General features: G+C 37.2%; 1 protein-coding gene across 1 annotated transcript in view; it reads right to left on the bottom strand.

Moving 5' to 3' along the window:
- Window positions 1-24816, bottom strand: part of LOC133538116 (integrin beta-5-like) — an 82604-nt gene that overhangs the window by 2745 nt on the left and 55043 nt on the right. Inside the window, exons 12-14 of the mRNA XM_061879441.1 lie at window positions 8322-8544; window positions 5876-5979; window positions 2710-2829 (exon numbers count right to left, since the gene is read on the bottom strand). Of these exons, the coding sequence (XP_061735425.1) occupies window positions 2710-2829; window positions 5876-5979; window positions 8322-8544 (447 nt within the window). The remainder of the gene's footprint in view (window positions 1-2709; window positions 2830-5875; window positions 5980-8321; window positions 8545-24816) is intronic.

Here is a 24816-nt window from a genome sequence, read left to right as displayed (position 1 = left end):
AATACAGTATATTAAAATAAATATAAATACAACACTATATTATGATAAATGATGAATAAATAAATTACTTATCATTATTATTAAAATGATATAAATAAATACAACAATATTATAATATATATAATTAAATACAACGCTGTATTCAAATATATATGGTTGAATTAAAGTTCCTGAGGGAACTCTCCAGAAGGAATCAAAGTACTATCCATCTAAATGCACTATATTAAAGTAATATAATTAAATACAAAACTATAATAAAATATATATAATACACTACAAAACACTATAATAAAGATAATACACAAATTTTAAATGAATACAACACTACTTTGATTAAATATAATACAGAAATTATAAATAAATACAACACTATATCAAACCAAATATAATACACTAATTATAAATAAATACTATATCAAAACAAATATAATACACTAATTATAAATAAATACAACCCTATATCAAAACAAATACACTAATCATAATTAAATACAACACTATAATGATCAATATAAAACATTAATTATAAATATATACAACTTTATAATAGAACAAATATCAAACACCATTAATACGATACTATATTAAAATAAATATCCATCCATCCATCCATTTTCTTCCGCTTATACGAGGTCGGGTCGCGGGGGTAGCAGCCTAAGCAGGGAAGCCTAGACTTCCCTCTCCCCAGCCACTTCGTCCAGCTCTTCCCGGGGGATCTCGAGGCGTTCCCAGGCCAGCCGGGAGACATAGTCTTCCCAACGTGTCCTGGGTCTTCCCTGTGGCCTCCTACCGGTTGGACGTGCCCTAAACACCTCCCTAGGGAGGCGTTCGGGTGGCATCCTGACCAGATGCCCGAACCACCTCATCTGGCTCCTCTCGATGTGGAGGAGCAGCGGCTTTACTTTGAGTTCCTCCTGGATGACAGAGCTTCTCACCCTATCTCTAAGGGAGAGCCCCGCCACACAGCGGAGGAAACTCACTTCAGCCGCTTGTACCCGTGATCTTATCCTTTCGGTCATGACCCAAAGCTCATGACGATAGGTGAGGATGGGAACGTAGATCGACCGGTAAATTGAGAGCTTTGCTTTCCGGCTCAGCTCCTTATATGACACTTTTTAAAAATAAATACACACTATAATGATTAAATATAATACACTATTTATAAATAAATACAACACTATAACAAAAAATAAATATATAAAAAAACAAATAAAACAGATACAATAAAGTAATTATAATTAAGTACAACACTATTATTATTGAATAAATATGTAACACTTTTTTATGAATAAATACACAAAAAAATAAGTATAATACACTAATTATAAATAGTACAACACTATAATAATAAAGTAAATAAAATATACTATAAATAAATACAAAACTTTCATAATAAAATTTCATCTAATTCACTAATTGTACATAAATACAACACTAAAATAAAAAAACACTATAAAAAATAGAATACTCTATAATAATTTGGTGTCACATATTAATAAGTCTCCTGAAGGAATCAATAAAGTACTATCCAACTATCTAATAGTACTCTACATACTGTGTAATAATTTCATGTTACATATTTAAATGAGTACTTTTTGTACTATGATGGTATTTTATGATCATTTTATGTGATGCATTAATTGTACTGTATATGTACTGTACATAAGACTACAGTATATATTTTATGATAACTTCATGTAATATTTATAATATTGGATAAAAAACAAATATTTGAATGTGATATTAATACCGTATATACTGTATGATAAGTCTATTAAATATATATTTAATTAATAAAACTTTAAAAAATAAAATAAATATTGTAATTTATGATGTACTGTATAAGGTAATGTATCAACAATGGTTGTGTGTATAATATATATGTGTATATATATATATGCATATGTGTGTAAATATATACATATACATATATATATATATATATATATACATATATATATATATATATATATATATATATACATATATATATATATACATATATATATATATACATATATATATATATACATATATATATATATATATATATATATACATATATATATATATACATATATATATATATATATATATATATATATATACATATATATATATATACATATATATATATATACATATATATATATATATATATATATATATATATACGGAACGACACAGGAGGTCCTTCATACCGACAGCCATCAGACTGTATAATGCATATGTTCCTTCTTGACAGCACTTAAATGTAGAATATATTTATACCATTCATATATTATATATATAATATATGTTATATATTATTTATTATTATTATAGTCTATTGTGAGCGAACTGTGGTGCTGAATTTCCCCCAGGTATCAATAAAGTACTTTCTATTCTATTCTATATATATATATATCATATCTTGAACATAATAGTATTGTAGTATTTGTATAATAATTTAATGTAACATTTATAATATATTATATAATAATTACATGTGATGTATTAATAGCACTGTACATAGTGTATAGCATTTAAATGTTATTCATATAAATACAACATGTAATATAAAATGTATAATAATTGAAGTTGATAGTTACTATAGGTTTGTAGATTTGACTTGTTCAGATATTGATTTTGAGCGATGTTAGTGTTTGTTTAAGTTGGGTGGTAAAGGTGATCAATTAATCCTAAATGGACCAATCAGGAAGTGCGTACCTGCTTCCCTCAGCGCCGTCAGCACCGCTCGTCCGCTGGCGTGCTCCAAATACGTGAACTTCATCACGCAGTCGTCGTCTGTCTTGTAGACGCACAAGACGGCGCCCGGCTCCTCCGTTTCTACCAGACATAACATTAGGTACACCCTCATCATCTTCATCTTGCCACATTCTCACGTTTTATTATCCATGAGAAAGGTTCTTTCATGGCTAAAATATATACAATAAGTCAAATGTTAAAAATAAAATATGAATAAATGCGGAACTTTTTTATGGGTTTACACAACATGAATATGAATGAGAGCATCAAATACATACAGGAAGTTAAAATTCAACCTTTTATGGTCATGTCATCACAAAATCTCCTTATAATTGAAATTAATATGCAGATGTTGTTTATTCCATGTTTCTTTGCAAAACACAAGATGTTCCTTTACTCAACTGCAGAGAGTAACTTGTAGTAATGACACAGCTCGCAGGTCACATGCTAACTAACCTCGCTTTATTGGCAACATTTGAAAGTATATTCTTCATATTAATATTTAACATGTCACACTCAACAGCACCTCCTCTGGTTGTAAACAAGAAGTGCATTCCCAATTGTGTCAAACAATGATTAATGATAAATAATCATGAACCAATGATTGATGATAAATAATCATGAACCAATGACTAATGATAATCACGCACAATGATTAATGATAAATAATTATTAACCAATGATTAATCAGAAATAACAATTAACCAATGATTAATCGTAATCATTGGTACATGATTAATCAAAAATAATCATTAGCCAATTATTAATCAGAAACAATCATTAACTAATGATTAATCATACATAATCATAACCAATGAATAATCATAAACCAATGATTAATCGTAAAGAACAATTAGACGATGATAAATCATAAATAATCATTAACCAAAAACTAATCAAAATATTCATTAACCAATTAATAATCATAATTAACCAATTATTAATCATTGATAATCATTAGTCAATGATTAATCATTATCATTAGCCAATGATTAATGATAATTAATCACAAACCAATGATTAATGATAATTAATCACAAACCAATCATTAATGATACATATTCACAAACCAATGACTAATCATAATCATTAAGCAATGACTAATCATAAATAATCATTAACCAATGAATAATTATAAACCAATGTTTAATCATAAACAACAATTAGCTAATTATTATTCATAAATAACAATTAGCCAATGATTAATCATAAATAATCATTAACCAATGATTAATCATAAATAATCATTAACCAATGATTAATCCGTCCATCCATCTTCTTCCGCTTTTTCTGAGGTCGGGTCGCGGGGGCAGCAGCCTAAGCAGGGAAGCCCAGACTTCCCTCTCCCCAGCCACTTCGTCCAGCTCCTCCCGAGGGATCTCGAGGCGTTCCCAGGCCAGCCGGGAGACATAGTCTTCCCAACGTGTCCTGGGTCTTCCCCGTGGCCTCCTACCGGTCGGACGTGCCCAAAACACCTCCCTAGGGAGGCGTCCGGGTGGCATCCTGACCAGATGCCCTAACCACCTCATCTGGCTCCTCTCGATGTGGAGGAGCAGCGGCTTTACTTTGAGTTCCTCCTGGATGACAGAGCTTCTCACCCTATCTCTAAGGGAGAGCCCCGCCACCCGGCGGAGGAAACTAATTTTGGCCGCTTGTAACCGTGATCTTGTCCTTTCTGTCATGACCCAAAGCTCATGACGATAGGTGAGGATGGGAACGTAGATCGACCGGTAAATTGAGAGCTTTGCTTTCCGGCTCAGCTCCTTCTTCACCACAACGGATCGATACAGCGTCCGCATTACTAAAGACGCCGCACCGATCAGCCTGTCGATCTCACGACCCACTCTTTCCTCACTCGTGAACAAGACTCCGAGGTACTTGAACTCCTCCACTTGGGGCAAGATCTACACCCCAACCCGGAGATGGCACTCCACTCGTTTCCGGGCGAGAACCATGGACTCGGACTTAGAAGTGCTGATTCTCATCCCAGTCGCTTCACACTCGGCTGCGAACCGATCCAATGAGAGCTGAAGATCTTGGCCAGATGAAACCATCAGGAACACATCATCTGCAAATAGCAGAGATCTAATCCTGCAGCCACCTAACCAGATACCCTCAACGCCGTGACTGCGCCTAGAAATTCTGTCCATAAAAGTTATGAACAGGAAACGGGTCCGACTTACTGCCAGCGATGCGGACCAAGTTCTGACACTGATCATACAGGGAGCAGACCGCCACAATAAGAGAGTCCGTTACCCCATACTCTCTGAGCACTCCCCACAGGACTTCCCCGGATACACGGTCGAATGCCTTCGACAAGTCCACAAAGCAAACTTTGCGACCAATGATTAATCATAACTAATACATAGCAATGATTAATCGTAAATAACAATTAACCAATGATTAATAATAAATAATCATTAGCCAATTATTAATCATAAGTAATCATGAACCAATGATTAATCACAATCATTAAATGATTAAACATAAATAACCATTAACAAACTATTAATCAAAAATAACCAATAACAATATATTAATCATAAATAACAATTAGCCAATTATTATTAATAAAAACATCATAAACCAATGAATAATCATATATAACCATTAACAAATTATCAATCATAAATAAGCATTAACAAAATATTAATCATAAATAACAATTAGCCAATGATTATTGATAAAAACATCATGAACCAATGATTAATTTTAATAATCATGAGTCAATGACTAATAATCATTAAACAATGACTAACCATTAATTAATCATGACCCAATGAATCAACATTGTTGATCAAAGACACACAATAATTTCAAATTTATAATACAAAATATAAAATAATTATAAAATACAATAAATACATTAAACAGTAATACATGCATTATATATTGTATAATATGTTTAATGTTTATGCTAAGGCAGATTAATCTCTTTTTTAGAGGATTAATATCGTTAATATAATTTTAGAAAATACATACAAAATATACAAAATATATACAAATAATTATTATGACTTGAGGAGACAAAAGATGTTTCATATTTCTTCACAGCTGACCTGCATGACGTGGATTATCTTAACTTAGTTTACTGATTACAGGAAGCATCCAAAGATTGTTTACTCACTGAGAGCGTCCACTGTGACTATTTCATCCTTGCACACGCGCTGCTGACATGTCTGGTTGTCTGACGGATGTCCCGACTTCAGCAGATGACACTCCACGCATTCTCTGCAGGAAGAAGTTTCTTTCAAAATAAAATCACTTCTTGAAATGTAACCCTTGACGTGAAGCATCACTCTTGTTAGAACCTTTGAGGACACAAGAATATGTTGTAAGACACTGTTCACCTCCTAGGAATCTGTTCCAGGGTCAAACTTTGTTTGAAGTCACATTTAACATCATTAACTTGTCATACAAGTGTAAAAAGAAGTGAACCACTGTTTTTATTTTATTTTTTTACTTTGTACAGCGCTGTTTTAATGTATATACTTGTTTACTATCTTTTATTGAGTTTTTATATATCTACTGTTTACTACATTTGAGTTTTTGTATATACGGTTTACTATATCAGAGTTTATAAATAAATAAATATAAATATATATATATATATATATATGTATATATATATATATATATATATATATATATATATATATATGGCTTCACGGTGGAAGAGGGGTTAGTGCGTCTGCCTCACAATACGAAGGTCCTGCAGTCCTGGGTTCAAATCCAGGCTCGGGATCTTTCTGTGTGGAGTTTGCATGTTCTCCCCGTGAATGCGTGGGTGCCCTCCGGGTACTCCGGCTTCCTCCCACTTCCAAAGACATGCACCTGGGGATAGGTTGATTGGCAACACTAAATTGGCCCTAGTGTGTGAATGTGAGTGTGAATGTTGTCTGTCTATCTGTGTTGGCCCTGCGATGAGGTGGAGACTTGTACCCCGCCTTCCGCCCGATTGTAGCTGAGATAGGCGCCAGCGACCCCCGCGACCCCAAAAGGGAATAAGCGGTAGAAAATGGATGGATGGATGGATGGATATATATATATTAGGGCTGCGAATCTTTAGGTGTCCCACGATTCGATTCAATATTGATTCTTGGGGTCGCGATTCGATAATATATCGATTGTTTCGATTAAACGCGATTCTCGATTCAAAAACAATATTTTTCCGATTTAAAACGATTCTGTATTCATTCAATACATTTCAGCAGGATCTACCCCAGTCTGCTGACATGCTAGCAGAGTAGTAGATTTTTTTTTAAAAAGCTTTTAAAATGGTAAAGGACAATGTTTTATCAACTGATTGCAATAATGTAAATTTGTTTTAACTATTAAACGAACCAAAAATATGACTTATTTTATCTTTGTGAAAGCATTGGACACAGTGTGTTGTCAAGCTTATGAGAGGCGATGCAAGTGTAAGCCACTGTGACGCTATTGTTCTTTTTTTTAATTTTTTTTTTATAAATGTCTAATGATAATGTCAATGAGGGATTTTTATTCACTGCTATGCTGAAATTATAAATAATATTGATCATGTTGTTGATAATATTAATTTTTGTTTCACTACTTTTGCTTTGTTCGGTGCAGTGTTTGTGTCTACTCTCAATTGCTCTGTTTATTGCAGTTCTGAGTGTTGCTGGGTCAGGTTTGGTTTTGGAATTGAATTGCATTATTATGGTATTGCTGTGTAGTTGTTTGTTGGATTGATTAAAAAAAAAGAAATACAAAAAAAAAATTTAAAAATTAGATTTTTTTAAAAATGAGAATCGATTCTGAATCGTACAACATATTCAAATCGATTTTTTCCCACACCCCTAGTATATACTATATATATATACTTATTTATATATATATATATATATATATATATATATATATATATATATATATATATATATATATATATATTATATATATATCCACACAGATACACACATATATATGTATATATATAAATATACATAAATACATACATACTGTTTACTATATTTTATACAAACTTTTTATGTATATACTGTTAAAAATATGTTTTATGTATAAACAGCTTACTTCATTACATGCATAGCTTAATATATATTGTACATAGTTTTAATGTATATATTTTCCTATATTTAATACATAGTTTTTATGTATACAGTTTACCAGACAGTGTTTTATACATAGTTGTTTAGTGTACGGCATATATACTTTATACAAATATATTTTATGTACGTTGACTATATTTTAAATATAGCTTATGTAGAGAATTGTTTACTAGATTGTATATATAGTTTATGTAGAGTACTGTTTACTAGACTATATACATATATAATTAATGGATGTTTACTATATCTTATATATAGTTTATGTAGAGTACTGTTTACTAGATTGTATACATATATACTTTACATATGTTCACTATATTTTATATATAGTTTATGCTCAGTAGAGTATTGTTTACTATATTTAATATATAGTTTATGTAGCGTACTGTTTGCTCGATTTGTTTGAAGTGCATACTGTTTACCATCTTTATTCCTACTTTTCTACGTATACACGTGTATTTCACAACTTTAGTGTGCGTGTACCTTTTGCTGTCGCAGGCGTCCGGGCAGGTGGGGCACTTTTGGCAGGCGTCTCCGAAGGCGCCGGGCTGCGTGCACTGGCAGCGCCCGCACACGCAGTGGCCCCGCCCGCTGCACAGCTGCCCGTCGTCAGCCATGCAGGATGCCGTCTCCGTGGAGCAGTTGCAGTTGTCCCCCACGTAGCCGACGTGACACTTGCACTCGCCGCAGTGGCACTCGCCGCGACCTGACAGGAAGACAGGCGGGTTGCCATGAGTACCTTCGTCTCACCAGCAGGGGCGGTAATTCAACATGAAGGAAAGTGGAGCAACTGTCTAAAAGAGTAATTTTCATCTAACAGTACCCAAAGAATCACATAATTAAATATTTAAACACAATGTTACTGTTCAAACTGTGTGTAATATTAAATCAACTGTCATTTACTGTTGGAGAGCAAAGAAAGTTTGAGAACCACTAAGCTAAAAGTGTGCCCACTCTAAGTAAGATTCAAGGTGGAGTCCCGCCCTCTACCTGGTCAAACAATGTAAACTTCGCACCTTATACAAACCCCGTTTCCATATGAGTTGGGAAATTGTGTTAGATGTAAATATAAACGGAATACAATGATTTGCAAATCACATTCAACCCACAGTGGATATGTTTATTTTACTTTTTATTATGTAGAAGTGTCTGGTTGTATCTGCTGCTTTAATGTCCTCTGTGTTCTTTGATGTTTGATGTTTCCCTCTTACACACATGGAAGAGGGATGTGTACTATGGCTATGAGTTGTTTTTTTTGTTTGTTTGTTTTTTTCTTCCCCTTGGCCTCAGTCTGCACCCCCACTCCAGGGCCTAGGCTAAGACCGATTTTTTAAGTTTATTTTAATCTTCTATTTTTTTCTCCCCCCCTCCTTGTTTACCTTACCTGTATGTCATCTTTTTTGTAAGGGGCGCTGGAAGCCGGCAGACCCGTCAGCGATCCTGTTCTGTCTCCCTGTAATGTCTGTCTGATCTTGAATGGGATTGTGCTGAAAATTTTAATTTTCCTGAAGGAACTCTCCTGACGGAATAAATAAAATACTATCTATCTATCTATCTATCTATCTATTCAGTTGAATATGCTACAAATTTTTGATGTTCAAACTGATAAACATTTTTTTTTGCAAATAACCATTACCTTTAGAATTTGATGCCAGCAACACGTGACAAAGAAGTTGGGAAAGGTGGCAATAAATACTGATAAAGTTGAGGAATGCTCATCAAACACTTATTTGGAACATCCCACAGGTGTGCAGGCTAATTGGGAACAGGTGGGCGCCATGATTGGGTATAAAAACAGCTTCCCAAAAAATGCTCAGTCTTTCACAAGAAAGGATGGGGCGAAGTACACCACTTTGTCCACAACTGCGTGAGCAAATAGTCAAACAGTTTAAGAACGTTTCTCAAAGTGCAATTGCAAGAAATTTAGGGATTTCAATATCTACGGTCCATAATATCATCAAAAGGTTCAGAAAATCTGGAGAAATCACTCCACGTAAGCGGCATGGCCGGAAACCAACATTGAATGACCGTGACCTTCGATACCTTATCAATCTCAAAAGGATATCACCACATTATTCATTGGTTATGATTATGTATGATTAATCATTAGTTAATGATTGTTTCTGATTAATAATTGGCTAATGATTATTTTTGATTAATCATTGGTTAATTGTTATCTATGATTAATCATCCAGACCCAAGGGGAGGCGAACCATCCAGACTGTTATCGAGCCAGCATCTGTGATGGTATGAGGGTGCATTAGTGCCCAAGGCATGGGTAACTTACTCATCTGTGAAGGCACCATTAATGCTGAAAGGTACATACAGGTTTTGGAACAACATATGTTGCCATCTAAGCGCCGTCTTTTTCATGAATGCCCCTGCTTATTTCAGTAAGACAATGCCAAGCCACATTCAGGACGTGTTACAACAGCGTAGCTTCGTAAAAGAAGAGTGCAGGTACTTTCCTGGCCCGCCTGCAATCCAGACCTGTCTCCCATCGAAAATGTGCTGTGTATTATGAAGCGTAAAATACGACAGTGGAGAACCTGGACTGTTGAACGACTGAAGCTCTACATAAAACAAGAAAGAGAAAGAATTCCACTTTCAAAGCTTTAACAATTAGTTTCCTCAGTTCCTAAACGTTTATTGAGTGTTGTTAAAAGAAAAGGTGATGTAACACAGTGGTGAACATGACCTTTCCTAACTACTTTGGCACGAGTTGCAGCCATGAAATTCTTAGTGAATTAGTATTTGCAGAAAAAAAAAAAAAGTGCATGAGTTTGAACATCAAATATATTGTCTTTGTAGTGCATTCATTTGAATATGGGCTGAAAAGGATTTGCAAATCAGTGTATTCCGTTTATATTTACATCTAACAAAATTTCCCAACTCATATGGAAACGTGGTTTTTACATTTACCTTACATTTATCTTCTATATTCATTCTTTTACATTCTTCTACCTTATATTTACTAGTTTTACCTACTATTTATCTTGTTTTACCTTACATATTTCTTATTTTACCTACTGTTTACCTCATGTTAACTTCTATTTACTACTTTTACCTTCTAATTTATTTTACCTTCTATATTCCTTATTTTACCTATTATTTACCTACTTTTGAGTCGTTTAGTCCATTTAACTTTTATTTTCCTTATTTCACTGTCCTTTATCTTGTTTCACCTTCTTGTATCTTGTTTTACCTTTAATTATATTATATTACCTTATTTTACCTTCTACTTACCTTTCAATTTCTTTTCAAGTATTTTATGCTTAACTTGTTTTACCATCTGTTATGGGGTCAATATTTGATACATTTTATTAACTCATTAACGATTAATCAAAGAATTATATTATAAATCCAAGCTTTTCTCTAATCGTAATAAACAATCATTGTTTTCATTTTGGCCAAAGCTGCACAACTACACCGAGTTTTGAATACAATCGGTTAAATCAAAGATTTGTGTTAGTGGTGAGAGCACACCAAGTGTAAAGCAGAATGGATGCATGCTTATTGTAGAACACTTGAAGTCAGTTGCTAACCAAATTGACGGCTCTTGGCCATTTTGTGGCTTTCTGCAGTCACTTTGTGTGTTGTCTTAAGTCTGACTTCCACTCCTAAGAAGAGGGATTGTCTTACTCTCAGAGGAAGCTGGACAAGACCAACGCTTTGTGGCGTGCAGCCTGTCCCCGCGGACTCCAATAAGTGACGCTATCGCCCAAACCGCTGCACTTCATGGCGAAGACTTACAGACATGGGGAGGATGGCTGCCTCTCCAACACAAATAAAACATGCAATAAAAAAGCAGGCAGGATTTAGTCACTTTGTGGTCTCACACGAGGTCAAGAAACCTAAAATAAGTCATGGAGACTAGAGATTGACAATATGTTTTTTTTAGGGTCGAAACCAATACCGATTATTATATAAGGCCGATTATTGATATTTTGAACCAATGTTGATGTGCAGTAAAATTTATTTCAACATAAATAGTATCAGCTGGACAAACTTTTTTTTTTTTTAACAAAATGGGAGACAAGTAGCAGTGCTAATATTGTGTTTAATTTAGCAGCAAAACAAACACCTTTATTACGCATGTCTAAGAAGAACATCAACATTTGCTTTTCAAAATATGGCAAATCTCCTGAAAATGTGTAAAGATAAGACACTTCCCAACATTGCTGTCTACTTAAGTTTAGACAATTTTATAGTAGTTTATGGATTTCATTCATTGTAAGGTTTCCTTGTTAGGGACCCTGAAATATTGCCAACATTTCAATAAAAACATTTGTCTTCTTCATGTAGATTATGGTTAAGACATTTTTAATCTGGCAGACATTTCTTCCTGGATGTTACAGACAGTATGGGAACGTGTGAGCGGCTGCCTGCTCTTCTTTACTTACTGTATTTTCCCAACTGTAGAGCGCAACGGTGTATAAGCCACACTCACCAAATTTTAGAGATTGTTTCCCGTATATTATCTGCATCGGACTATAAATCGTAGATACATACGTTGTGAAATGAGGTATTTATACAGAAATATTCTGTAAATGTTTATTCAGATACCTTGATTGTTTCCAAACGGTTTCTGTGACTCGGCAGTAAAACGGCCGATCAAACAAAACAGAAGTAATCGTCATGGCCCCACTAGCTGCGCAAGCTAGTTGTCCAATCAGCTAAACAGACTCAATAACTCGATGGTGATGTTTTGGTGACTTTACAGAGGAATTTGTGAAACAATTAAAAAAGAATGGCATTGTACGTTAACAATGGTATATTAGCTAATGCTAACAATGCTGGCTTCATTACATTACGATAGCATGTACAAATATGCATGAAAACACTCCTACAGACATCACACATGGGACCGTTTAGTAAGTAAGAAATATTTTAGTTATATTGTGTACCCCGCCTACTGCCCGAATGCAGCTGAGATAGGCTCCAGCGACCCCTGCGACCCCAAAAGGGACAAGCGGTAGAAAATGGATGGATATTGTAAAACTTTAAAACAGTGTTTGGCGTGATGAATGAAGAATCTATACGAGTAGAAAGGTTACGGACGGCTAGATGACTGAACGGCAATTCTACTTCTGGTTTTGAAGCACTGTATAGAAAGACACTGCAGCACATCCAGTGAGTGAACCGGTCCAAAAGATAGCGCCATAGCACAAACAATAAAACACTTTTTGTATTTGCTGGTTTTTAATTTTTTCTGTCAGCAAAGAAAAATCCAGAAATTGGCCGCACCGTCTTTTAATAAACTTTTTGGTGTTGGGGGTTAAAGAAATAAAATAAAATAAAAAAGAGCCTTGTGAAATTTGAGTTTAAGTTTCACACATGGGACAGTTTAGTAAGTAAAAATTGTTGTAGTTATATTGTAAAACTTACAAACGTTGTTTGGAGTGATGAGTGAAGAATCCATACCAATAGAAACATTGTGGACGGCTAAAAGACGGAACGGCCCTTCTACTTTCTTTTCAACGCTTTAGACAGCAGGAAACACTTGTAGGAATTCAACCAGCAGCAGGGAGCAAACTTGTCAAAAAGATGGTGCCATAGCACAAACAAAACACCATTTAAGTGTCTTTGTTTGTGTCTCATGAAAACTGTTTGCTTAATGGCCGTCAGCGAAGAAAAACCCATATATTAGCCGCACCGTTTTACTTGACGCAGGGTTTAAAGTGTAGGGAAAAAGTAGTGTCCGATAGTCCGGAATTTACGGCAAGTCTCCTAATTGTCAATATATTTACATAAAGTTTGGATTTTTGGCAGAAAAATCTTTATTCGTCGTCTTCATGTGCATCCGTCTCTGTGTGCTTGTGTAAAAAAAAAAGAAAAGAATCAATACCGATAAAAAAGAGGCCGACCGATAAAAAAAAAAAGACAATTATCAGCGGTTATCGGCGTCGATAATCGGTCAATCTCTAATGGAGACATGAAGACACTTGATAAATTCATACTATAGTAGGAAGCACAATAAACTGAAAGGAAAATATAAACCAGGGGTGCCCATTACGTCGATGTCAAGCTACCGGTCGATCGTGGAGGGTGTGTCATTCGATCACCAGCCAGGCATGAAAAAATAGACCTAACAATTAGCGAACATCAATCTTCACCAAGACGTCACTTTTTTCACTTGATTGACGTTCTCAGCACTCGAGGGTCTTGTGAGATGGCACTGGCTGTCGCCAGATCATTATTAGGTAAAAAAATACAAACAGGAAGGCGAGAAACACCGTTTATTTCAACAGACTCTCACGCCATACCTGCCGTCAAAACTCTAAAGACCGACCGCACAGTTCCTGTCTTCACAATAAAAGTGCTGCTTCGGCCTGCCTTCGCTAACAAAATAAGAGTCTCAGAAAGCTAGCACACACACGCTAGCATGCTACGGAGTTTGCCGTCAATGTATTTTTTGTAAAGTGTATAAAAAGGAGTATGGAGGCTTGACAAATAAGATGCCAAAAACCAACTACCGTATTTCCTTGAATAGCCGCCGGGGCGCTAATTAATTTAAAACCTCTTCTCACTCCTGCGCTTAAAGGCATGCGGTAAAAGTAAGCAGGTGCTAATAATTTTAAAACCTCTTCTCACCCCTGCGCTTACCAATGGCATGCAGTAAAAAATTGAGTGTGATAAAAAAATATATTTAATAAAAAATTATTCTGCGGCCACGGCCCGGTGGTTGGTGACCACTGCTCTACAACATGTCATCGCGACCGCCTTTACGCGACGCTATCTGCGTGCCGGCCGGACGCATGCATATCGCTGCTTCTCATACGAGATTGCAATGCATACTTGATCAACAGCCATACCTTTTACACTGATGGTTGTGATATAAACAACTTTAACACTCTTACTAATATGTGCCACACTCTGTGAACCCACACCAAACACATTTCTGGAGAACATCGGCTCTGTAACACATTATAAATGCAACATAAGAATTACCCACAATGCCATCCATCCATGACTCTTGGCTATATTATACACACGCCCGGGACCCCGCCCACCTCAACCGACGCACGGAGATGGGGGGGGGGGGGGGGGGGTTTGGTGCTAGAGTGGTGTATAATATAGCCAAGAGTCATGGATGCGAATAGTTAAAAACAAACAAACAAACAAATACATTGAAAAGGTGTGTTATTGTTTGTGCTATGGTGCCATCTTAAGCAAAAGTTCGCTCACTGCAGTTGCTGCAGTGTCCTTCTATTTGGTGCTTTCAAAAGTCCAGTGCATTTTTACTTGTATTGATTCTTTATTCATCACTTTAAGCAACTTTTGTAAGTTTTATAACTAAAACAATTCATACTTATTAAAGCATCCCATGTGTGATGTCTGAAGGAATGTTTTCATGCATATTTGTACGTCCTATCGTATAGTAATGAAGCTAGCATTGTTGGCATTAGCTAATACGTCATTATTAACTTACAATGGCATTCTTTTTGTATTGTTTCAGTTTCACAAATTCCTTAGTAAATTCACTAAAACGCCACCGTGGAGTTATTGAGTCTATTTAGCTGATTGGGGAGCAAGCTTGCGCAGCCAGTGGGTCCATGACAATGACTTCTATTTTGTTTGATCAGCCGTTTAACTGCCGTGTTACAGACACCGTTTGGAAACAATAAAGGTATGTAAATTAACATTTACAGAATCTTTCTGGTTAAATAACTCACTTCACTTCACTTGCATATGTTTCCTCTTGACTGCACTTAAATGTAGAATATATTTATACAATTCATATATTATATATTACATATATAATATATGTTATATATTATTTATTATTGTTTATTGTGAGCGAACAGTGGTGCTGAATTTCCCCCAGGGATCAATAAAGTACTTTCTATTCCATCTATTCTATTCTATTCACAACGTATATATCTGTGGCTTACTGCCATCTAGTGTCTTGGAATTGCAACTGCATGTGAAGTAGCAAATATAATACTTGCAAATGAGACTCAGAAGTGGAGAGAATCAAGATGTAACAACTGGACAGCACATTTATCATCTCACTTTTAAATGTTCAAATCTAGTTTTATTCAACAAATGAAGGTAAATGACCACATGAATACACATAAAAGTAGAGAAAATTGGTACAGTTGAGTTTTGTTTCTACATGGAATCTCCTCATCCAGCCTTGCAAAAAAACAAACCTCGCTCTCTGGAGGTGCAGATCTAAAAGGTTGCAATTGATGGAGTTTTAGACTCCGTCAATGTATTTGTGTCCCCAGCAGGACGCTTAAAGCCAGAGCCAAGGTCCAACCCTGCCAAGTTGGGACTGTCAGGCGTGAATCTTCTCTTAGACTCAGCGCTATTCTATAAATATTACTGCTTATAAAGTGCATTACAAACCGGCTTAAGAACGGGGACCGTAGAGACGCGCAGGCCGAGACATGTCACGTGCGGTGCGTTGTTGGCGATGAGAAAATAATCACTGGGTGGCGGCGAGGAGAAATGAAACTTTCTTGCGCAACTAAATTAGCAGAGGGATCACGTTGGGGTTCAACTGCAGGGAACAGCAAGTTGACAGCCAATGGAGTCACTGACAGAGCAGTCATTACGGAAACATGAAAACAGTATCAGTGCTTTTTTATTCGTCGCTTAGACAACAGCAGAGGGCCTTAGAATTACAAGAAGGGACTCAAGCGACTTTTAAACTTGAACATGGATGAATGTTAACTTTGCTGCGGCAGAAACATTGCATCAAAACAAGGGGTGTCCCGATCGCAAGCAATATTCTTCTAAAATCAGCAATAAAACAAGTGTGAAATGATAATGTTGGATGGGAAATGTGTGATATCAGGTGCGATACAAGCAATCCTGCAGCGTGTTGACTTGTGCATAGCCAGTTAACAACAAAGCTGCTCTTTTCTTCTATTTTAGTCAAATCTTTTACAAAAGGTAAACATGGTAGGCTATAGGCTACTCGGAGATAGCAGCTACACAACAGCTCAGCACACAATAGCACATAAAATAGACATACGTAATAATAATTGAACAATATTGCAGTGTAAAACAACACATTTGTCAAAATAGACACGTGGCAATTATTATTATTGCATATTACATATTATGTAAACAAATGGGGGATCTACAAAGACATCGACTGCAATGAAACTAAGTACAAGAGCCGTTCATAGTCGATACTACAAAGACTACGTCGATATTTTTTTCCATTCATCCATCCATCTTCTTCCGCTTATCCGAGGTCGGGTCGCGGGGGCAGCAGCCTAAGCAGGGAAACCCAGAGTTCCCTCTCCCCAGCCACTGCGTCCAGCGCTTCCTGGGGGACCCTGAGGCGTTCCCAGGCCAGCCAGGAGACATAGTCTTCCCAATGTGTCCTGGGTCTTCCCTGTAGCCTCCTACCGGTCGGAGGCCACATACACATATATATACGTACACATATATACGTATATACATACAGCGACCCCCCCGCGATCCCGAAAGGGACAAGCGGTAGAAAAGGGATGGATGGATGGATATATACATATATATATATATATATGTATGTATACATATATATACATATACATACATATATACACACACACTCAAATACATATATACACATATATATATATATATATATATGGAAATATATATATATGTGCATATATATACACATATATATGTGTATATATATATACACACATATATATGTACATATATACACATATACATAGATATACATATATACACATATACATATATATACACATATACATAGATATACATACCCATTAATATACATATATATATACACATATATACATATACATACATATACTCATATACTGTATATATATATATAAATACAGTATATATATATATATATATATATATATAAATACAGTATATATATATATATATATATATATATATATATATATATATATATATATATATACACAGTATATATATATATACATACATACACACATACATATTAGGGCTGCGAATCTTTGGGTGTCCCACAATTCGATATCTATTCTTGGGGTCCTGATTCAATTATATATCGATTTTTTCGATTCAACGGGATTCTCGATTCAAAAACTATATTTTTCCGATTCAAAACGATTCTGTATTCATTTAATACATAGGATTTCAGCAGGATCTACCCGTCTGCTGACATGCTAGCAGAGTAGTAGATAAGAAAAAAAAAGCTTTTATAATTGTGAAGGACAATGTTTTATCAAAATTTGTTTTAACTATCAAACGAACCAAAAATACGACTTATTTTATCTTTGTGAAAACATTGGACACAGTGTGTTGTCAAGCTTATAAGATGCGATGCAAGTGTAAGTCACTGTGACATTATTGTTCTTTTTTTAAATTTTTATAAATGTCTAATGATAATGTCAATGAGGGATTTTTAACCACTGCTATGCTGAAATTATAACTAATTTTGATACTGTTGTTAATAATATTAATTTTAGTTTCACTACTTTTGGTTTGTTCTGTGTCGTGTTTGTGTCTCCTCGCAATTGCTCTGTTTATTGATATTCTGAGTGTTGCTGGGTCAGGTTTGGTTTTGGAATTGGATTGCATTGTTATAGTATTGCTGTGTATTGTTTTGTTGTGTTGATAAAAAAAAAAAAAGAGAGAATCGATTCTGAATCACACAACGTGAGAATTGCGATTCGTATTCGAATCGATTTTTTCCCACACCCCTAATACATACATATTTATACTGTATGTACATATATGTACCTATATACGCGCGCGCACGCACGCACGCACGCATGCACGCACGCACACACAGCCTCCTATTGAAAATTTGTTGTGCAATTTGAAGCCTAAAATACCACCACAGAGACCCCGGACTGTTGAACAACTTAAGCTGTACATCAAGCAAGAATGGGAAAGAATTCCACCTGAAAAGCTTCAGAAATTGGTCTCTGCAGTTTCCAAATGTTTACAGAGAGTTGTTAAAAGGAAAGGCCATGTAACAGGAGTAAAAATGCCCCTGTGCCAACTTTTTTGCCATTAAATTTTAAGTTAATGATTATTTGTACACAAAAAAAAAAGTTTTTCAGTTCGAACATTAAATATCTTGTCCTTGTCCGTGTCCCTGTCATTTATTTTAACGATTTCTGAAAATTCTGAATCCATTCAAAATCAAGATAAATAAGAATCGGATATTCCTGGTCATATCGTATTGGATCCGTATCGTTAACGGCCAATACTCAAGTGCTCCAATATCTGTATGGTGTTGGAAGTGACAAAGTTGTATCAAGACACACCTAATAGAGACATAAACACGAAAATTACAATGTGAAAAGCCATCTTTGTTTGGGCAATAAAGTACTTGGACAGGCGTGTACGGAACACTTCCTGTTTTCAGAAATCAGTAAGGGCTTTTGTAATTTATTGTCAAATATTTGCGTTTTTAGGCTCCAAGATGAAAACAAACTCATGTTCTTTCGGTTTCCAGTCTTTGCTATTTTGTTTAAAGCCGAAATTTGCCGGGGGAGCAAAGAATCAGTCGTGAGTAAAAGTGATCATTATCTCCTGCTGGAAGGCAGAACACAGCTGTGAGGACTTCCCACACCTCTCCTTAAATCTTAAGCCTTTTTCGCAGCTAAAAGCGAGAGTCGGGTTTCCGGTGAACGTTACTAGCCATTGCCACGGGGTGGGATGGATTAGGGCGCGGCTGTGGTATTTTGCGCCATGACAGACGCCGAGAGCGTTTTTGTTTTTGGTGGTCAGGTTGAGTCACGCCTCACAACGCTTGCTCTAGTTTGAGCATCAGAGTCAACAGTCAAAAACATAGCAGTCAAAAGTTGCTGTTGAATGAGACGGTGTCTCTACACTTTTGACTAATCAGATTTATGCAACAATGGAGAGCAACGATGATGCATAAAGCTTGCAGTGATTCTGGAGCTGGGCCTAGACCAGGGGTGTCCAAACTGTTTGACTTGGGGGCCGCATTGGGCTAAAAAACTTTGGCCAGGGGGCCGAAAGGTGACATTTATATGTTAATATACATATATATATATATATATATATATATATATATATATATATATATATATATATATATATACTAACACACACACACACACACACGTATACATACATATACACATATGTATACATACATATACACATATACTGTATATATACCTTTTTTTCTCTCTCTGGCACTCATCGAGGGTGGACGCTCCCCTTTCCTCTCCCTTATCTCTCCTGCTTGCTTCTTTGTCTTGTCTTAACTTTCTTGTTACCTCTTTTTGCACTGCTCTCCAAATCTAAACATTTAACTATTTAACAGGCCTCAACAAGATATCCAAGATGGCGGCGCCCGGACGGGCTGCGTCCTCGCGGAGCTCCTGCTAAAGATGAAACATTTGGCAGAAATACCGGACAATTCTACAAACTTCATGGCTGGCTCACATCGTGGTCACTCCGTGATCACGTACGACCGCCAGACACTTCTGGATGTGGACCTATCAGGCCGTTTTGGACCGATAGACGCGTGCGTGCTAAACGTGCTAACTAGCATGGGAATACGTCGACGGCTACATCCAGCGGCCTGTGAAGCAGGGGAGTATAGTAGCAGCGGGGACCGTCTACGGAGCAGACGCCAGCGGTGTGATCGGAAACGCGGATGCCGAGCGGGGCTAAAAACAAAGCAGATGGCTAATCCCCACAGGACACCACTTCCCTCCATCCTGCAGCCAGATTTAAATGGAAGATGCGAGACTACTGGTCTGGGTAAGGAGTCAGTTAAATTAGAACAAGTTTTTTCTGCTTTGAGTGTTTCAGAGTTGGACATGTGTTTTACCGAGGTGGCTAACTATGATGCGTGCAGTTTATCAAAGCAACAAACATACAATCGGAAAATCCCCGTTACTGAGGTGGCTAACCATGATGCGTGCAGTTTATCAAAGCAACAATCAAACAATCGGAAAATTCCCGTCGTATCAATTCCTAGATATGGTCGTAATTATACTAAATGCACTGGGCATAATAAACACAACATTATTAATATAGCTACTACGGATAATTTGATCAAAAACTCCCTAAAACAGCCCACTACCTATAATATAGGTTTTTTAAACATAAGATCATTGTCTCCCAAAACGTTGTTAGTTAATGATATTATCAGAGACAACAATCTTAACGTCATCGGTCTCAGCGAAACCTGGCTTAAACCAAACGACTTTTTTGCGCTAAATGAGGCATGTCCTCCTAACTTTACACATGCGCATATTGCCCGTCCGCTTAAAAGGGGTGGGGGGGTCGCACTAATATACAACGAAAACTTTAACCTTAGTCCTAACATAAATAATAAATATAAATCGTTTGAGGTCCTTACTATGAGGTCTGTCACACCGCTGCCTCTACACCTGGCTGTTATCTACCGCCCCCCAGGGCCCTATTCGGACTTTATCAATGAATTCTCAGAGTTCGTTGCTGATCTAGTGACACACGCCGATAATATAATCATAATGGGGGACTTTAATATCCATATGAATACCCCATCGGACCCACCGTGCGTAGCGCTCCAGACTATAATTGATAGCTGTGGTCTCACACAAATAATAAATGAACCCACGCATCGCAACGGTAATACGATAGACCTAGTGCTTGCCAGGGGTATCACCGTTTCCAAAGTTACGATACTCCCGTATACTAAAGTATTGTCCGATCATTACCTTATAAAATTCGAGGTTCAGACGCATGTTCGTCAAACTAATAATAATAATAACTGCTATAGCAGCCGCAACATTAATACGGCCACAACGACAACTCTTGCTGACCTACTGCCCTCGGTAATGGCACCATTCCCAAAATATGTGGGCTCTATTGATAACCTCACTAACAACTTTAACGACGCCCTGCGCGAAACCATTGATAACATAGCACCGCTAAAGTTAAAAAAGGCTTCAAAAAAGCGCACCCCGTGGTTTAAAGAAGAAACTAGAGCTCAGAAATTATTATGTAGAAAGCTGGAACGCAAATGGCGCACGACTAAACTTGAGGTGCACCATCAAGCATGGAGTGATGGTTTAATAACTTATAAACGCATGCTTACCTTTGCTAAAGCTAAATATTACTCAAATCTCATCCACCGTAATAAAAACGATCCTAAATTTTTGTTTAGTACGGTAGCATCGCTAACCCAACAAGGGACCCCTTCCAGTAGCTCAACCCACTCAGCTGATGACTTTATGTAATTCTTTAGTAAGAAAATTGAAGTCATTAGAAAGGAGATTAAAGACAATGCGTCCCAGCTACAACGGGGTTCTATTAACACTGACACGATGGTATATACGGCGGATACTGCAATCCAAAATAGTTTCTCTCGTTCTGAGGAAATAACATTAGAGGAATTGTTACAACGTGTAAATGGAATAAAACAAACAACATGCTTACTTGACCCTCTTCCTGGGAAACTGATCAAGGAGCTCTTTGTATTATTAGGTCCATCAGTACTAAATATTATAAACTTATCACTTTCCTCTTCCACTGTTCCCCTAGCATTCAAAAAAGCAGTTATTCATCCTCTTCTTAAAAGACCTAACGTCGATTCTGACCTCATGGTAAACTACCGACCGGTGTCTCACCTTCCCTTTATTTCAAATATCCTCGAAAAAATTGTTGCGGAGCAGTTAAATGAACACTTAGCGTCTAACAATCTATGTGAAACCTTTCAATCCGGTTTCAGGGCAAATCACTCCACGGAGACAGCCCTCGCAAAAATGACTAATGATCTATTGCTAACGATGGATTCTGATGCGTCATCTATGTTGCTGCTCCTCGATCTTAGCGCTGCTTTCGATACCGTCGATCATAATATTTTATTAGAACGTATCAAAACACGAATTGGTATGTCAGACTTAGCCCTGTCTTGGTTTAACTCTTATCTTACTGATAGGATGCAGTGTGTCTCCCATAACAATGTGACCTCGGACTACGTTAAGGTAACGTGTGGAGTTCCCCAGGGTTCGGTCCTTGGCCCTGCACTCTTCAGCATCTACATGCTGCCGCTAGGTGACATCATACGCAAATACGGTGTTAGCTTTCACTGTTATGCTGATGACACCCAACTCTACATGCCCCTAAAGCTGACCAACACGCCGGATTGTAGTCAGCTGGAGGCGTGTCTTAATGAAATTAAACAATGGATGTCCGCTAACTTTTTGCAACTCAACGCCAAAAAAACGGAAATGCTGATTATCGGTCCTGCTAGACACCGAACTCTATTTAATAATACAACTCTAACATTTGACAACCAAACAATTAAACAAGGCGACACGGTAAAGAATCTGGGTATTATCTTCGACCCAACTCTCTCCTTTGAGGCACACATTAAAAGCGTTACTAAAACGGCCTTCTTTCATCTCCGCAATATCGCTAAAATTCGCTCCATTCTGTCCACTAAAGACGCTGAGATCATTATCCATGCGTTTGTTACGTCTCGTCTCGATTACTGTAACGTATTATTTTCGGGTCTCCCCATGTCTTGCATTAAAAGATTACAGTTGGTACAAAATGTGGCTGCTAGACTTTTGACAAGAACAAGAAAGTTTGATCACATTACGCCTGTACTGGCTCACCTGCACTGGCTTCCTGTGCACTTAAGATGTGACTTTAAGGTTTTACTACTTACGTATAAAATACTACACGGTCTAGCTCCATCCTATCTTGCCGATTGTATTGTAGCATATGTCCCGGCAAGAAATCTGCGTTCAAAGGACTCCGGCTTATTAGTGATTCCCAAAGCCCAAAAAAAGTCTGCGGGCTATAGAGCGTTTTCCGTTCGGGTTCCAGTACTCTGGAATGCCCTCCCGGTAACAGTTCGAGATGCCACCTCAGTAGAAGCATTTAAGTCTCACCTTAAAACTCATTTGTATACTCTAGCCTTTAAATAGACTCCCTTTTTAGACCAGTTGATCTGCCGTTTCTTTTCTTTTTCTTCTATGTCCCACTCTCCCTTGTGGAGGGGGTCCGGTCCATTCCGGTGGCCATGTACTGCTTGCCTGTGTATCGGCTGGGGACATCACTGCGCTGCTGATCCCCCTCCGCTTGGGATGGTTTCCTGCTGGCTCCGCTATGAACGGGACTCTCGCTGCTGTGTTGGATCCGCTTTGGACTGGACTCTCGCGACTGTGTTGGATCCATTATGGATTGAACTTTCACAGTATCATGTTAGACCCGCTCGACATCCATTGCTTTCCTCCTCTCCAAGGTTCTCATAGTCATCATTGTCACCGACGTCCCACTGGGTCATTATTGTCACCGATGTCCCACTGGGTGTGAGTTTTCCTTGCCCTTATGTGGGCCTACCGAGGTTGTCGTAGTGGTTTGTGCAGCCCTTTGAGACACTAGTGATTTAGGGCTATATAAGTAAACATTGATTGATTGATTGAACAAAATTGACAAGATCTTGGGTGTGGGGAAACCTGCTGTCGTGACGAAGCGGTTGTTGCCGGACACACAACAGACTCTTGGGAGAAGAAGGAATGCCGCGTGCCTGGCGAGCCTTTTCTGTCGAGGACGTGAAGATATCTACCTATTCGGATTTATGACAACAGGACATCTGCTGATTGGAGCAAGCGTTGCTCTGGTTTGTCGAAAAAATGGAAGTTGCTGGCAGTCTTCAAAGTACCCCAAAGCTGCGGGGAGGATGCGGGAAGAACAGTGGATAACATCGGACTGTCTACCCCGCAGTTTTTGAGGACCAGTCATAGACAATTTAGAGTGAACAGCAAATTTTATTTTCACCCGCATAAAAAACCTTCTTACTTGGATTGTTTCCCTGGCGTCGAGACTCTCCCGAAGGACAGTGCAGCAAAAACACAACAAACTCCATTCTTGTCTCTAATGGACACACACCTGTTGTTGACTTTGGACTAGCGACTGCACAATATATCAAGGCCGTGGAGCAGAGACACACTACGGGCTTACACACACACATCCACAAAAATATACGCCACACACACACACCCCACCCCCCCAACCCAAC

This window comes from Nerophis ophidion, linkage group LG19, assembly GCF_033978795.1.
Source record: "Nerophis ophidion isolate RoL-2023_Sa linkage group LG19, RoL_Noph_v1.0, whole genome shotgun sequence".
NCBI lineage: Eukaryota > Metazoa > Chordata > Actinopteri > Syngnathiformes > Syngnathidae > Nerophis > Nerophis ophidion.
This window is presented reverse-complemented; position numbering and strand designations above follow the sequence as displayed.